The sequence below is a fragment of the Gadus chalcogrammus genome, chromosome 16, assembly GCF_026213295.1.
Source record: "Gadus chalcogrammus isolate NIFS_2021 chromosome 16, NIFS_Gcha_1.0, whole genome shotgun sequence".
NCBI classification, from domain to species: domain Eukaryota; kingdom Metazoa; phylum Chordata; class Actinopteri; order Gadiformes; family Gadidae; genus Gadus; species Gadus chalcogrammus.
The window spans coordinates 5264997-5283009 of record NC_079427.1 but is presented as its reverse complement, the minus strand read 5'-3'; the positions used below and the strand labels follow the sequence as shown (position 1 = coordinate 5283009).

Below are 18013 nucleotides of genomic sequence, written 5' to 3'. Positions count from 1 at the left end.
CAGGAGGTGCTAATTAACATCATGTTGACTCAGCCATGATAAAAGTAAATCCGGTGTTGTGGGGCAGCCGAGCGAAACTAATGCCAAACGGACCCCCATCCACTGCTTATCAACTGTTAGCCTAGTGTAGCCTAGCTTAGCAGGCTGATCAATGTGTTGCGCCCGAGGGCTCGGACACAAACCATAACGTAAATTCAGACTAATAAAAACAGAGTCCCGTTGGAGCATCAAACCAAGATAGAGCCCAAGGCCGGAGGCGGTATACCCGCAACCACGCAGTGCAACGCCAGGAAGCTAATAGCCATCTGTACCAGTTCCTCAATCCTAATGAAATCAAACTTTCAACGCTGGAAGTTGGCAACGTTGACGAGAAATCTGACCTTTTAAATGCTCATGTTATAGTTTAAGTATTGCCTGCTGCTAACACTTTGTGGCAGGCTCAAAGTGATCAAATATGCATGGGGGGGGGGGGGGGGGGGGGGCCTGGGAACAGCGGAATTGCTAACACAACTAAACCTGCAGTTAATGGCAAGCATTCACCGCATGGGCGGGCTATAACATTATTATGCATCATCACATATAGGTCTCTCTCGCTCTCTCTCAGCAGGGGAGGGTGTCATAGAACATTAAGCTCCAGTAACATGGTTTCCCTAGTCCCCCCCCCCACACACACACACTAACCCTAGCAGTGTAGATATGAACCCTTGCATCCACATCACATGAGGAGACCAGACCCGCCTCAAGATCAAAAAACCCTGGCTCCAGTATCACATCCGTTGCAGTCTTTTCAGTGTTAAAAAAACAAACCTGGAAAACCTAGTAAAATTCAGCTTATCCATACGGGCAAAGACACCATGGAACCAACTAGGAAACAGACCAGGGACTGAGCAAGGGCTGCTGTCTGTTGAAGTCATTACAATAATCACAGGGCTCTCTAGTTTTGAACTGAGTTCAGAGGGAGATTTTGTCGGCGGGGGGGGGGGGGGGGGTATATTAACATGTGACTGCATGTGTCCACACTCAGACATGGTGACTAATGTATGATAGTGGACTGGGAGAAAAATTCAGCCTTGGCATTTTCTCTCCAGACCAGCCCACTACATTATTAGCACTAGGGGTGGGAACGAACGGGAAGAACCCTGTATATCCGAATAATAGTACAGTTTTTTGTTTTTCAAGTTTGTGTTTCTTGTGCTGCTGACAGAAAGGTGTGAAACCCGAACAGGAAGTTAACAGACATCCTATGGTTGCTGCATCTCCACCCGCCAATCTACTACAAAACCTCTCTCTCTCTCTCTCCTCTCTCTCTCTCTCTCGCTCTCTCTCTCTCTCTCTCTCTCTCTCTCTCTCTCCTCTCTCTCTCTCTCTCTCTCTCTCTCTCTCTCTCTCTCTCTCTCTCTCTCTCTCTCTATTCGGCCTATTTAAACAAAATCAACCAACTACCAACAGACACAGCCCTTCAACTCTGGGATAATATGTTGTCCACAAGTATGCAGTTAAGTCGGTCACATACATTCAATGTAAAAACGTTTTTCTACTTGTTTGGACAGTCTCAAAATGTAGCATAGCTAGCCCCAGGGCTAACGTTACTAGCATATATGCCCCACCGTTCGTTCCTGGCGCAGGACCTGTGGGGGTGTGGAACCGGCACCCAAATAGGTCTGTCAATTTTTGAACATTTAACTCCATCTCCAGAGGTTAAGTCGCCGTTTTCCGACCAACTGGGGTTTTTCAGGGCCCGTTTCCGATATCGATGGATCTTCGCTCGTAAGGTGGTTCGAAACGGTGGATCTTTCGAACCATCGATAATTGCGTTTGGAGCGTTTCCGAAACTCCTCCTTAAAGTGAACGCATTCGCTGCACTCAAGATGAACGTATGATTGTACTGTCCACTGACATGGGCTGAAACGGGATAGGACGCAGGGGGAGCGCAGGAATGTCGTTAAAAAGGGTTAAATATCTCCCCATCAAGGCCAACCGCAGAGTAGCCTACGAAAAGAATAGATTGCAATAATATGAATGCTAAAGATATTAAAACACAATTGATTAAGCCTAGGCTCCTAATCCTTAGCGCACGAACGGGAGGTGGAAGTTGCGCTTTAGGATGCCTTCACAGTCCAGCGGAGGGCTTCCAGTTTTCGCCGGCCAAGTCAGCGATGTGATATGTGTGACAGCAATGTTGCAACAACTTGCAGCTAAGGCTGGGGTAGCTTTGGTTGAACCGGAGGACATTGAGGACGATGACGACGAGGAAGATCGGTGTGAGGACGGCCTCCCTCATAACTACGCGGCTGGTTTCATGCACGTCGAAGAGTGATTGAGACTTTTTTTTAACCCCCTTCACCCTCCCACATGTCACTAAACATTCCCGTCAACGCTGACCAATCCCCACCATATGCTCCTTTGCATTTTTTTTTATATTTTTATAATTAATATTTTTATTATTTTTTATTTTACATTATTACAGTACATTATTGAGGCTACGTTTATGAGTAGCCTATGTCAGTCTGCACAAATCCCCCCCACTTTCTCTCACACATTTAAGTGCCCTGCCTGCTCAAACATTTCCTGGACTGTCTCTCTCAAACTAAGAACATAATGGCCCCATTAGGCTCAGGACGCACGTGATACACCATTACCAATGTGTTATAATAAAACGCATCCAATACTAGGAATGTCCGCCTGGTTACGCCACTGAGGCTATAGGCTAACGAGGCTAGTGTCCTACGAGTACCCTGGAGCACTCGTTAGCTACTCGTGACTGTGTGAGCGTTTTCAAGACGTTCGTTACCAAAGATGCTTTCGGGAAACAGGTGTGAAAACAGTACGATGCTCGTACGACCCACTCTGCGATCCACTTAGGCTAAAGATGCTTTCGGGAAACGGGGCTCTGCTCCGTACCGGCTCCCGCACCTCCGGCCCATGCCATGAGGTCCCGCCCACCCTGGTTTGTGTTGTGATGGACAGCACTGTCAGGGACTCTCTGAGCCAGTCAGACCATGATTGATTGACAATGACAAACATAGACCAATAATATGCGTCGATGCTGGCAAACACACTGTCTAGCTCTCTGTAGCCCATTGGCCGGCCCAATTGGAGGGAATTAGAGAGAGAGGAAAAATAAAAAACATAGCGGACCGGACCGGCCCACATTGGGTCAACGGCCCACCGGGACGATGACCGGTATGGCCAGATGGCCAGTCCACCCCACTAATATTCAGAAGCAACACATGCCTCAAAAGGCTATTGGTTTAAGCAACACCAGTAGAGGCATATACTTTCCCCTGAACTTTTAAACGTGTTAAACATAATTATATAGGCTATTATGATGGCAATTCAGTAGGCCAATGCTGTGGTAAGTGTGTTAAGTATGACCAATTGTTTCTTTCTGTTCAATCAATAGAACTTTATTACCAATCCCTTAGAGAAATGGTTAATGTTTGTCCCTATAAAAACAATAATGGTCAAAAAATAAATACAAAACATGACGGTAACTAAGTCAAACCGTTCAATCTGAAGGCTCTACTTAACCACTCCCCCTACTCACTTCCACCAATGCGAAGCGAACACAAGTAGGGAGGGCGTAGCGGTTCGTGAACGACCCAGAGAAACCCAACGCAAAATTCAATGTGAACATGTATGAGGCTTTAATAAAATCCCCGGACGGTTTTGAAATTCCGCCACACATTCTTTTGTGTGGCGTGTGAGTGTGTGCATGGGTTGAAATGCGTGTGTCTCACGCCGAATGATTCATACAATACTACTCAAGATTACTATAGGTTTGGTATGACTACTGTTGGCTGTGAATCACTGCACCTTTACTCCACACTTCTCACATTACGACCCAAAGTTTAACTCTGGCAGTGGCAGACTACAGTATTTTTGAAATTCAAGACGCAGTGTAGTGGCAACCATTGTGCGCCACTACACTTGTTGCCAAAGTGGCACTACGGCTGCCTTAAACAAATTCAATCATAGTTTTTTTGCAGCAAGCCATCATAAGCAAATGGAATCATTATGTTGTGTGCCTTTTAAGCCTAAGTAAGCTACTCACTTTGGTGCTGCTAACTATCTTTCTGTCCTATTCAATAGACCAGAATTGTTTTTAACGTCAAACAAGTTAATCTTGGTTCACATTCAGATCTCAGACTCTGATCGTCTTACCGAAGGCAGTGTCATGAAATCGTGGTCCTAAATATGCGGTCCTAAGACTGCGATCCAGCAAGTCATTCTGATTCTGCAGCCTCCTTATCGCGGGGGGAGTGACTTCTCGTAAGGAAACGGTAGTTTCCTGTAAACTTGAGAAAAATATCAACGCATGACAACCTTTTAATAGGTCCTTGATATCAACGGACTGTACGGAATCATTTTTACGGTGAGTGAAGGAAATATATTAAAAAAAGTCCACAAGTGAAAGAGCGAATGTTTCGACTGAGGGACCTCTGCTGGTATGAACTGTTTTGGTGGTGTATCGAACGTTATTGGCTAACGTACGTATTACCTTAATGTGATGGAAGGGTGGCGCCGTGGAGGTGATGGAGGGAGGCCAGGCAACATTTATTTTTTCATTCCCTTCGATAAACACAAGACGGGTATGTAAGACTGATACATCTGTAAAAGGATGGATTTGAGTTGTAATATTATGATTTGTTATGCACTTTTCTTAGTTTATGTACCACGTTCTTCTATCAGTTAAGGGTATTGTTTTTCTGTAATCAGTGGAGATGGATTCTTCTAATGTGTCTTCCGTTATTAATGATGATATTAAAAAAGTTAAAAAGGTGTTTACGTTAAGTTAGGTTGACTGTTTAAAAGTCACATGCAGGTTCATTGATGAACAACTGAAGCCAAGTTTATAAATCATACGTTTTTAGTAGCGAAAGCCTTTTAACCTTTCTTAGGGCCAATTATTTATGCAGCTAAATCATGCTATTCGAGTCAGTGATATTAGGATGACACTACAAACAAAAATACACATTATGCAAAAGATAGACAACCGAACAAATCCACCTTCGTAATAGGTGTTTATCATTAAATTGTTAGGCTAAATCAGACGATACAGTGCAGTACAATGCGGTTTATACATAACACTATGATATGATGAACATTGCTGCAGTCGCTAATGTGACCACAGTCGTTTATTATGGTAACAAAATGGTCCATTGCCCCCCTGGCTGAGTGCGCAGCCAACCATGTTTGTAAACTGGAAAAACAAGCAAGTATCCACTTTTGTTTCTAAGCTGCTGCAAAGATAAAATGATAAAGACCAGAACTTCAGAATTAAGTAAAATAACAATTGATAGCAAAGCAGATATGTAGAAATGTACACAATATTGTTTCATTCTCTGAACCACAGGGGGCAACCAAACATACCATCAAGCATAAAAGAAGCATTATATAATACAGATATGGAGAATTAAGGCCCGCCCATCTTTGCACCTGAGCAAGAATCCAACTGGTAAGAGATAATATCAGACTCAAAACAACAAGTGAAGTCCACAACTTGATTTGCCAATTTGCACACTACACAAATAATATCTAATCATTTTAACATTCTCTGCCAGAAGATTCAACCTTTGATTTGCCAAAGTCTCCACATCTGTTCTTAAACAGCCCATGAAATTCACAACCTAATTCTTCTTAAAAAAAAAAAAGACAAATAGTAATCATAAAGAATAATAATAGATAAAGAAAGGTTTTGTCTAAAATCGCCAATTCTATCATCACATTTCAAATAACAGAAACAATCGGATAGTATGAGCGCATGATGAAAGAGAATTGTTGAATGTGTGATCGCAGTTCTTGATTCAACAACATTACGGCAACTTATTTTAAACTAGGAAAAGTATACGTAGACCTGACTGAATATGTGAATGAATATATTTCCAGTTTGTGGCAAAAGTGTACCCTACATTCATTTAACCCTAACCTTAACCCCTAAACCTACCATAACTCTAACCGGGTGGAGGGAGTGAGAGAGATGTGAGAGACAGAGAGAGATGTGGAGGGTATTTGTGTAAGGATTGTGATTTCATGTTCGGTATTCAAATATAATCCACAGAAACAATATGTAGTTGTGTTGGTGTACAGGTCTCCATTCTACGATGAATGAGGAGAGAGAGGACTGGGGTCCCAACTCTAAAACCACTCTGTCTGGGGAACATGGCCGCCAGAGCAAAGCTAAGAGGTAAGAAGAGGATCTTTAACTGTGTGTCTGTCCTTCTCCGAGCTCAGCAGTGATTTATTATGACACAATAATTTGTCTGAGTAAAAGCTGTGTGTGTCTTGTGTTCAAGCCCAGAGCAGCAGAAGAGAGTAAACTCCCCTGTACCAAGCTGTGTCTCCATGAAGAGTGATGGGTCTATGGATTTTCCTCCTAACTTTCAGGATGGAAGTCACCAACGTGCTGAGAGCAGGTATGATTTATCAAATCATTTATCTAATTAAAAGACGACTACAAATCCTTACTTCCAGATTGGTTGTTTTTCTAGTGGGAAGCATGAGGGTGCAGTCTTCCCTGGACCCAGCTGTGTCTCCATGAATAGTGACCGTTCTATGGGTCTTTTTCCTGACTTCAAAAAAGGACAACCCTCCAGAAAGGAGAGGTAGGAGTTTCAAACTGATGATGGAAACACATCAGTTGGTTGTTATCAGCCTTTACAGATACTGATGATAAGAAGTCAGGAGAAATGCAGTAGAACCAGTGTGTGTGTGTGTGTGTGTGTGTGTGTGTGTGTGTGTGTGTGTGTGTGTGTGTGTGTGTGTGTGTGTGTGTGTGTGTGTGTGTGTGCTCCACAGACAACACCAGGTGTGTTCAAAGGTTACCGGTGCTCAGTGTGTACCGCAACTTCAAACAGAGCTGATCAAGGTGTGTTAATATCCGACAATTAATTTTACTTTAGCTCAACATGAACATTATGAAGCATCTCTTGTGTAGACTCAAGGCTTCCTCTTTAAGACCAGTGGGACGTGAATCCAGGAAAGACGCTTCCGATGTCCACAGTTTGTTCAGAGTAAAATTCTCATTGACATTTGTTATTTTCCAGATGGCTGAGGAGAGGGTACACGCTTTTGTAGACAAGGAGCTGAAGAAGCTCTGGAGGGATATTTTCCCGCATGACCCACAAGGCTCAGAGACTCAGAGGGAGGAGGAGGAGGAGTGGTCGGATTGTAAGAATGAGGATCAGAGGAGGCGTGCCATAGAGGGAGTAGTAGACATCACAAAGCTCTGCCTGATGGAGCTCAACCAGGATGAACTCGCCGGCAAACTGAGGAGCGGTAGGTGACTTGAAAACACAAAAGGGACTTTTCTTTTAACAGAGCAGAGACATTTTGACATTTTTAAAATAATTACAGTAAAAATAGAAATAGATTAATGCTTGGAAGAGCAGTCTTTTTCTACATTTCCATGTGGAAATATCTCTCCTCCTGGAGGTTAAATGGTTTGATACAGATATGTCAGGTTATTGGGGGGTATCATGTTAAATGCCTTGATCCAGATATGTAACTCAGTGGAAGAGATGTAACACCATCTTTCTAGCATAGCAAATCAATTTCCACTGATACACAACAATAATATAACTCCTGAGCAAGTCACAAGATACATCTAAAGTCAAATTTAAAGTACCACTGTCACCAAAACCAATCGTATTGTGAAAAATCATATTGTTCTCTGGTTTGTCTATTTTAGAATCTGTTGCTGTAGAGTGCCAACATAAAATCAAGGCTCATCTGATGGAGAAGTTCAGGTGTGCGTTTCAGGGAGTTGCTAAAGCAGGACTGCCAACAGGTCTGAATACCTTCTACACAGAGCACTACATCACAGAGAGAGGCAGTGGAGAGGTCAACAAGGAGCATGAGGTCAGACTGATTGAAACAGCTGCCAAGAAAACTGCCAAGGAGGGAACAAAAATTAAATGTGAAGACATCTTTAAACCCTTGCCGGGACAAGATCAACCAATCAGAACAATAATGACAACTGGGGTAGCTGGCATTGGTAAAACCGTTTTAACACACAAGTTCACTCTTGACTGGGCTGAAGGCAAAGCCAACCACGACATACACTTCACATTTCCCATCTCTTTCAGAGAGCTGAATTTACTGAAAGAGAAGGAGTTTAGCTTGGTGGAACTTCTTCATCATTTCTTTATTGAAACCAAAGTGGCAGGCATCTGCAGATACGATCAGTTCCAAGTGGTCTTCATCTTGGATGGTCTGGATGAGTGTCGACTTCCTCTGGACTTCCAGAACAACCAGATCTGGACTGATGACACAGCGTTGACCTCGGTGGACGTGCTGCTGACAAACCTCATCGAGGGCAACCTGCTTCCCTCTGCACGCATCTGGATAACCACACGCCCTGCGGCAGCTAATAAGATACCTGCTCAGTGTGTTGGCATGGTGACAGAGGTGAGAGGGTTCACCGACCCACAGAAGGAGGATTACTTCAAGAAGAGATTCAGAGAGTGTGCCCTGGCAGGCACCATCCTCTCCCATATCAAGAAATCACGAAGCCTCTACATCATGTGTCACATCCCAGTCTTCTGTTGGATCACTGCTACAGTACTGGATGACTTCTTCAAAACATCCCAGAGAGGAGACAAGATGCCCCAGACCCAGACTCAGTTGTACATCCATTTCCTGAGAGTTCAGTCCATACAAGGGATCAGGAAGTATCATGGGAGCGCAGAAACAGATTCTCAACGGAGTTCAAAGAGCAGGGAGATCATTGTTTCTCTGGGAAAACTTGCTTTTAACCAGCTAGATAAAGGCAACCTGATCTTCTACGAGGCAGACCTGGCAGAATGCAGCATCGATATCAAATCAGCCTCAGAATACTCAGGAGTGTTCACCCAGCTGTTCAAAGAGGAATGTGGACTTTACCAGATGAAGGTATTCTGCTTTGTCCATCTGAGCATCCAGGAGTTTCTGGCTGCCCTTTATGTCTTTCTGTCCTTCAGAGACACTGGTGTAAATCTGCTCTCAGAAGAACAACTGAACTCGCAGGAAGAAGAATTCCTCTACCAGAGTGCTGTGGACAAGGCCTTGCAGAGTGAGAACGGACACCTGGACTTGTTCCTCCGCTTCCTCCTGGGTTTCTCTCTGGAGACCAATCAGATTCTCCTACAAGGTCTGCTGGGACAGACAGCAAGTAGCTCATGGACCAATCATGGAATAGTGTCGTACATCAAGGAGAAGATAAGTGGAGATCTCGCTCCAGAGAGAAGCATCAATCTGTTCCACTGCCTCAATGAGCTGAACGACCATTCTCTAGTGGAGGAGATTCAACAGTACCTGACATCGGGAAGTCCCTCCAAAGAATCTCTCTCCCCTGCTCAGTGGTCAGCTCTGGTCTTCATCTTACTTTCCTCAGAAGAGAATCTGGACGTGTTTGACCTAAAGAAGTACTCAGCGTCAGAGAAGGGTCTTCTTAGGATGATGCCAGTGGTGAAAGCCTCAAAAACATCTCTGTAGGTTCACTAAAAACATGCATTATTATGCACATAAACCAATACACATAAGCCTACAATATAGGTATTAATGATAGGCAAAACACTACAAACCCTACAGCGTTAATGATGCAAGCTATTTAATAATCTGCTTTTATACCCAATAGATAATTAAAATTAATAAAACCTACAAATACATATTTTTTAATAACAGCTACTAATATGCTCCTGTTTATTTTGTTTTAAGGCTGAATGGCTGTCAGCTGTCAGAGAGATGCTGTGAAGCTCTGTCTTCAGTTCTCAGCTCCAACTCCTCTAGTCTGAAAGAGATGGATCTGAGTGGTAATGATCTACAGGATTCAGGAGTGCAGCTGCTCTCTGCTGGACTGAGGAGTCCACACTGTACACTGCAAACTCTCAGGTCAGTTCTACTTAGTGGTGTAACTTACACCGCAAGGTTCCATATCAGAAGACATTTGAAACCTCCAAACTACCGCCTCCAATGTCCTCCTTAATGACGTCTAAATATATCAGCTCATAACCCCGCACCTGTGAGGATCACATTCATCACAGTCATCATTGGATTCTTCCACCTTGCTGTTAAGGTGGATATTCTAGTACATTCATATGCTTGCCATTATAAATAGAAACATAAACACAAAATACAATTATAGTGTCCCCCCCACGTTGGTAGTAAATAAATTCTTTATACAATCTTCATAGAAACAACTTTTTGTTGCAATGACGAATAGGTGTAGGCTAGGTTATATTATTATGTAACCGTTTGTTAATGATGGTACAAGGTGTATGTTGTAATATTATGCTACTCGTTATCATGTAGTAAGGCAGTAAGGTGAAGTTAAGAGTTATTAACTTAACTTTAATAACTGCCTCTTCTTAAAAATTCTTATCTGGATCTTCTTCTCATTAACTTCAATGACACATTTTATCTTGGATTTCTACATATTTTTTAAGTACTAACATTCAAAGATCTAATTTTTATTTCACCTACATTTCCCTTTTATTTATAATGAAAACGTTAAATACTTCTCTTATTCAAAACACAGTTCTACGTAGTTTTGGCCATGTGACATCATTTTTAGTTTGGGATAATCCTTTGAGTCTCCCGAATGAACATATTGGAATAGTTCATTAAGAAGCTCTATACAAACCAAGGAACTTCAGAATCAGGATTTATCAAGTCATCATTTCTTCCTTTCTGAAGCTGTTCTCTTTAAACAAATGTGATATTATTTTAATAACGCAAAACACTTAGGATGGCTGCGTGACTTTCAAATCCCTTCATCTGCCCGGGTTCGCCTCAGTTATGGCAGAGAGAGACAGAGTGTAAAAGTATCCAAAGACACACAAAGTCCATAGTAATAGAGTAGGGCTATTAATTCTAGTAGTTGTCCCTCATTTAAACATAAAAATAGTCACTGCAGGCGAAAAACTTTGAACAATTTGGGTTCCAGCCCTACACAGTTCTTGACCTTTTCCTCTTCATTTTGTGTGAAGGCTGAATGACTGTAAGCTGTCAGAGAGATGTTGTGAAGCTCTGGCCTCAGTTCTCAGCTCCAGCTCCTCTAGTCTGAAAGAACTGGACCTGAGTGCCAATGATCTTCAGGATTCAGGGGTGAAGCTGCTCTCTGCTGGACTGGGAAGTCCACACTGTACACTGGAAACTCTAAGGTCAGTTTAACTTACAGGGAAAACTTTGGGATTTTTCAACCTGGAGCCTTTTTTCCGATCATTTCGATCATAAAATGATCAGAAAATAGGGTCAATGATGAACCTTTAATGGAAACACAAGATTTCACAAGATTAAGACATTTAACAGATTTACATCCATAAAAGTTAAAATTTACACCGTAAATATAGAATTTTTATAGTGTGTGTGTGCGTTTGTGTGTATCTGTAGGTTGTCTGGCTGCCTGGTCACACAGGAAGGCTGTGCTTCTCTGGCCTCAGCTCTGAGATCCAACCCCAACTATCTGAGAGAGCTGGACCTGAGCTACAATCACCCAGGAGACTCAGGAGTTATGCTGCTCTCTGCCGGACAAGAGGATCCACACTGCAGTCTGGAGACTCTCAGGTACGTAAAGGACAGCTGACAGCTTAGCGACAAGGTCTCCTACAAGGGACTCAACCACCTGCTAGAAGTGGTTTAAAAAATGCAAATGTAACTCATGTTGTTTATTAAGTGATGATACTGCAGATTAAAATGAATTAAATGAATTAAAATGTTTCCATGTTTAAAGACAACAAGCTGCTCTCACTATTTACCCCCAGTGTCGAGCATGGTGGAGTGTGGAGGCTGAAATCAGCTCTGAAGAAATGTAAGTGTCTGTTCAATTTGATTCATCACAACACGCTAACTATTTAGATTAAAAGCCCATCAACACAGCATTAGGTTTGTTCAAATCTTGCTATTTTTAATTAATAATTGCTATATATTTTTTACCATATGATGGTGATCATTTGTACAAATATTAAATGAGCCAGTGCATCATAATAATCGTGATACTTGTAATTTATATTCATGATATGCAATTGTACCATTATTCTTGTTGCAATTATTATTATATTATTTATTACTTTATCACTTACTCCAGATATTGTAGTTTGGCTTTTTGAAACGTTGTTCCAATAAAACACAGCGTAGGCCTACTTGTACATTGTTCAGGGTAAAACAAAGGAATTATGCTGTTAATCCTACATAGTATAATACAAACATTTGCTTTGTGATGAAGGTTTAAACACCAAACACATACAGATCACTTCAACATTATTTAAATGGCTCATATTTGATGAACTACCTCATCCTTTATTTCCTTGTGTTTTGAAAGCCTTCTCATGTCTTGTTCTCCCGTCAGATGCCTGTGAACTCACACTGGACCCAAACACCGCCAACGTAAAACTCTCTCTGTCTGATGACAACACAAAGGTGACAGTGGTTGAAGAAAAACAGTCGTATCCTGATCACCCAGAGAGATTTGACTTCTTTAAACAGGTGTTGTGTAGAGAGGGTCTTACTGGCCGCTGTTACTGGGAGATTGAGAGGGAAGGAGATATTGCCACAGGAGTGACATACAGAGGAATCCCAAGGCTAGGATATGGTGGTGATAGCGCATTTGGATGGAACAGCAAGTCCTGGCGTATTGATTGTCGTAAAGATGGGTACACTGCCTGGTACAACGGTATTAGAACAGAAATATGTCTTCCCCCCCCTGGCTCCAACAGGTTAGGAGTGTATCTGGATTGGTCTGCTGGTACTCTGTCCTTCTACAGAGTGTCCCCAGGTATTGAAGGGTCCTCAGACACACTGACACACATCTACACCTTTCATGCCACATTCACCCAGGAACTCCACCCTGGGTTTAGGTTATGGAGTTCTGGGGCCAGATTCACGAAAATATCTTAAAAAGCAAGTGAACCCGCTGCTCTCTTTTGGTGTTTTTCCATTTGCACTTAGGGCCGTGCCGAGTCAGTACTTGACTTGTGTTTCAGCTACCAGTTTAAACAAGCCGAGCCGCACCCAACGACATCTCCAAGATCTGGCCAAAGCGTGCCTGAACCCCCTCAAAGGGGGCTGCAATGTCGTCAGCCCTGGTTGCTGTTTGGAGCAAGATGGTCTCTCAAATTGTAGGATATATATCTATAGAAAAGGAAAAACAGTGCGTTCTTGTGTAAGAGATGAATCGCCATTCAAAAGTATGGCTGGAGTTCTCAACAGGTTGTCACTTAATTATTCATTCGTTTCTATAACTATATAAGCCTAATGAAAAAGGGTAATGAAGATTTAGATAGAAGTTTGACGTTTTTCTCTGGCAGAAGCAATTAGCTTGTTGAAAAAGGACAGCTTTCTTTCAGATTAGTCTTGGTCTAAAGACCTGACATTGGACAATATTTCACACTATGAGATTGCTGATATCAATGTGTGTACTGGCCAGGCCAGTATAGTAAAATGAAAAAAGAAATTGTACCGTTCTAGCATTATAGCATCGCAGTGAGCGATGTTGTTAATCGAGTTCGCCACACACGTGGCATGAAACTGAGAAGCTTAATCTTAACTCTGACATGGACATCAAAATAAACCGCTGACCAGACAGAGCTCCTCGCGTCCACCCAGCCTGCCGCCGATGGCTCCTGGCCGTGACGTCGAAGAGCATAGCAACGGGCACTTCGGCGCCACGAAAAGACACGTTACCTTGTTCGGGGAAGATTGCAATGTAGTGAGTTGGGGAGACTGGCAAAATATGCAATATTTCTTTAGTACAGTCTTTGTGTCTAAGCATTAAATAAGACCATTCAATAGACCGCTTCTCAAGAAGCCTCGGCATTTACACACAACGTAGTGTCGTACTATAATTGTCCGTTTAGCCTAACCCTCTCTTGGACGCGAACATCAAAGTCAAGGGAATGTTCTCCACACATGCACTCCAGGGCTTTATACTATAAGTGTCTATATGTTTCTTTAAGTAGTTAGCATCTCCTGCCAACCATTCTTGTGAACATTCTGCTCAGAACAGAACTCATGTTGCATTCTTTTCGTGAGATCAAAATGCTTCAGAAGCGCACTTTGACAAGGAAGCAAGATCTCAATTTTCAAATACCATATAAACTTGTTTTTTTAATAAGAAATTACCTGAATCTGCCCCCTGCCTCCTTGTGTCATTTGTAGGAACACACACACACACACACACACACACACACCACACAAATATATACACAGACATACATTTCAAGCTTGTTTAAAAACGCATACACATGCATTCAGGCCTTCATGCGCGCACACACACACACACACACACACACACACACACACACACACACACACACACACACACACACACACACACACACACACACACACACACACACACACACACACACACACACACACTATTTTTAGAGCTTGGTTGTTCATTGCTAATCCATCTCTGTATTCCAACTGCTGGGCTGTTTTACTTAGTGGCAACATTAGATTAGAGGGGAACTCTGCGGGTTGAGCCTGGGGGGGTTCACACCCCTGATGCAACGTTTGTTTGTAATATCTAGTAATCTGTGTACATTTTGAATAGATGTATCTTTACGCCTGGAACTACATGTATTACATTGTGTTGTTTTAATAGCAGCTGTTTTTGCTCTGAACAAGTCAACTTGGAGAGTTTAAATGTTGAATATACTCGAGGGCTTTTTATTCTGACACGTTTTGATTTGATAAGCCTGACACGGAACCTGATTTAAAAGAGATTGAATATTGTATTCGTAATAGGAGTGGTCGATGGGGAAAGCGAATGATGTTCATTTTCTGAATGACAAACTGAATATTGATTCCTTGTGTTCAGTTGTGAAAACCACGAAAGCAGAACATGTTCAGTTATTAACGATGTGTGCACACCTGTTTATGATTTTTCATGTGAGGGACAATTTATTCTGGTCTGTTTTTTAATAAAGCATAACGGTATTAAACAACTCAGTGGATCCAACTGGATGTTGTTGTGGGTTCAGCTGATGATTCTTCCCTTTCCTTCAGTTGCAGGCTTAACAGATGCTTCTCCAAACACAGCACTCGGTTGTTTATCCTAGTTGCACACCTGGAATGTCTTTCCAGCTTTTGAAACCCAGCAGATCTCAGGTATCCTGCCCCCCCCCCCCCCCCCCAATTTGCTCCACCACTAACACATACAACGGAGTATCCATCATCAGCGTGTGAAGCGAGGATATTGCTATGCACTTCATGTTTTACCATGATAGTACAATAACGGTGAACAATGGAATTTGTTTAATTATGATTAAGAAAGTACCGTGTAATCTAACGGTCATTGTGCTAACAGTATGCATGCACTTATGTAAAATCTCTAGCATTTGGTGAGAGTAGCTTAGTGAAGTGGCGAGAGTTAAACTCCAGCTTAAAAGGTACTGGCCTCGATTCCCGATGTCCCCAGCCTAACCAGTACGGATCCTATAAAGCAAGATGCCTCCTAACCCCTACCTGCTCCTTCATCCCATGTATCTGTATTCACCGTAAGTAGCTTTGGATGAATGCAACTGATTAAATACAAAAAATGTAGGCTTTTTAATCAAGCCATGTTTTAATACTCTTTTGCATTTGAAAACACTCGGGCAGTGAATCCATCATGGTGGGGTTCACCCTCCGGTCAATTTGATAAGGGCGAAGGGTGTGTGTGTGTGTGTGTGTGTGTGTGTGTGTGTGTGTGTGTGTGTGTGTGTGTGTGTGTGTGTGTGTGTGTGTGTGTGTGTGTGTGTGTGTGTGTGTGTGTGTGTGTGTGTGTGTGTGTGTGTGTGTGTGTGTGTCATGGTTGCAAATCCTTTGGTCACACACACAAGCACGTGTGCAAAATCCAACCACACTAAATCAACACGGCATAGACATAATGAAAAGTTAATTCCAGAAGGTAGGTTTGTTAAACCGTATTCCTCCTTTCACCACAGTGACTAAATGTAGCACTGGGTGGGGCTGTGTGAAGTGTGAAGTGCAGGTGCAGCGATGCACAGCCAACAGTTGTCCTCACAAACCAATAATCATCCCTAAAGGAGCCATATGAAATTAATGTACTGTACTTAATCATAAAACAATGATACTTCATCAGAGATTACGTGATCTTGCTAAACGGAAATATACCGGCATCTCTGAAGCAACAGCCAGTATTGTTCTCCTTTGAAATTACCGTTCCGGGTCAGAACTTTAGTACATGTCTTGGCCTGTATGTCTTTCACTATTCTCAGAGTAAGCCGAGTTGGCAGATATGGAACAAATTGTCACAGAAACACAGCGTGCTGTGCCCTTTAAGCCAGCAAAGGAACTGGATCAAGTGAGATTACACCGGATTCGACCAGACCTAGAAAGCACCGTCGTCCTACGAAAAAGCTTCACGGACAGAGCCGGGCTAAAAGGGTGATCTTTGGGGGTGCATTTGAAAGATTTAGACAGCTTAGAGCCCAGAAGGATTTCAAGATTCATACCACATGAGCCGTGTTTATCATCTGTTAACATAACATAACTTGTAAATGTATACACTACTAGCTGATCAATGTCTCAAAATATTATGTTGCTTCTTGCGACCGTGTTCGTTCAGTGTCCTTATGGCAACCCGCGTTAGTGTTTGGTCTAGGGAGGAGGGGGAAGGCGACTAGAACTCTCCGATACTGGGAATTTGGATCGTGGAATTAGAAAGTATATTTTTCCAACGTGGTCGCGTTTCTTGTTCCCCAACACTGAAAAGACTGCGATTCACGTGATACTGGAACCAGGAGTGTTTGTTTAACATGACCCAGGTCTGGTCTCCCCATGATGCGGAGGCCAGTGTTCATGAACTACCCTGCTGCACCTTTAACAAGCCTCTAATTTAGAACCATCGTTGAAAACATCATAAGAAACAAACGCTTAAAACAACCATTTCTGGAATGACAATCTCTAGCCTGCTCTGTGTTGCTGCCATTATAGAGATAAACAAGCAGTCAATTCACACAGAGAAATGAAAGAAGGAAAATAACCCTGCCTATTCTTCCCCAAAAAGATGACTGCATTTTATAAACTGGTCGGATATTGTCGTGGAAGTGCCCGGAGAAGCGCATGCGCTACTCACCACCAGGGCTCGCGGGGACCTTCCCTCTCAGCAGCTGGCTCACGTGGGCCTGGTTCAGGCTCGTGCGGTTTTTCTCCGTTCATTCAGCGCTGTGCTCCATGTACCGCGATACTCACCCCAAGTGCACAGAGTCCGACACGCCGGAAAGTTAATTACGCCTTGTTCCCACAGCAGGTGAATTAAATCCCAGCAGATCAGTCACTGGGGCGGTTCAGCCAATCCCTGCGCCGCCGGAAGGTACTTCATACACAACTCCATTGCAAAGACACCAGTAAAAATAGCTCAAACGGTAGGAAGATGTTTTTGTATGTATAAGTTCATATCTTGTAACAACGTGTACAGAGCGTAAACCCAATATAAAAACGAATAGCACAAAACATTTACATATATGAATGACATTGTTTGAGTGCAAACTAGTCTACTCTTCTAGTTTGTACTTAAAATGTTTGTACAAAAATTGTTGTATGCAAATAACTTACATTTGTATCCTGCTTCTTGAAGCTGTGACCACCTGCTTTAGCTCCTGAGTCACACACACACATTACACATTATTTCTCTCTCTCTCTCACACACACACACACACACAAACTTTATTTTTTCTCATACGCACGCACGCACATGCGCACAATATTTCTCTCTCGCACGCACGCACGCACATTATTTACGTCATGAATAGTGAGGTTTTCGCTACAACCTTTATGTAAAGGTCACACTAACCTTTAGTAGGTTATGCAGTCTTCGCTCTCCTTGTGTGGGCTATGGTCTCCGTACCTACCGAGAGGTACAACGTATCGCCCTCTGACCCAAATCACACACTCATCTTGGTCTTCAGGAAGAAATGTACCTGCTAGAATGCTCATGTATACATACACACCTATTCAATGTATACTTGTTTGATTTATAGGCCAAGTCATTTCATTGGTGCACCATAATTTTATTTGGAAGATAGAG

General features: G+C 42.7%; 1 protein-coding gene across 6 annotated transcripts; it reads left to right on the top strand.

Annotated features, from left to right (window-relative positions):
- Positions 1-4303: 4303 nt before the first annotated feature.
- Positions 4304-15107, top strand: LOC130405809 (NLR family CARD domain-containing protein 3-like). Of its 6 annotated transcripts, XM_056611044.1 has the most exons (14): positions 4327-4375; positions 4518-4592; positions 5357-5458; positions 6091-6187; positions 6297-6416; positions 6492-6605; positions 6799-6868; positions 7047-7278; positions 7691-9470; positions 9697-9870; positions 10968-11141; positions 11371-11544; positions 11742-11788; positions 12326-15106. In XM_056611044.1, the coding sequence occupies exons 4-14, from the start codon at positions 6105-6107 to the stop codon at positions 12871-12873; spliced, it is 3516 nt and encodes a 1171-aa protein (XP_056467019.1). In that variant the 5' UTR covers positions 4327-4375; positions 4518-4592; positions 5357-5458; positions 6091-6104; the 3' UTR covers positions 12874-15106. The 6 variants fall into 6 exon arrangements, with proteins under 6 accessions (XP_056467021.1, XP_056467020.1, XP_056467019.1 ...); XM_056611045.1 differs by lacking the exon at positions 4518-4592 and having other exon boundaries at positions 4306-4375; XM_056611048.1 differs by lacking the exon at positions 5357-5458 and having other exon boundaries at positions 4357-4375; positions 12326-15107.
- Positions 15108-18013: the final 2906 nt, after the last annotated feature.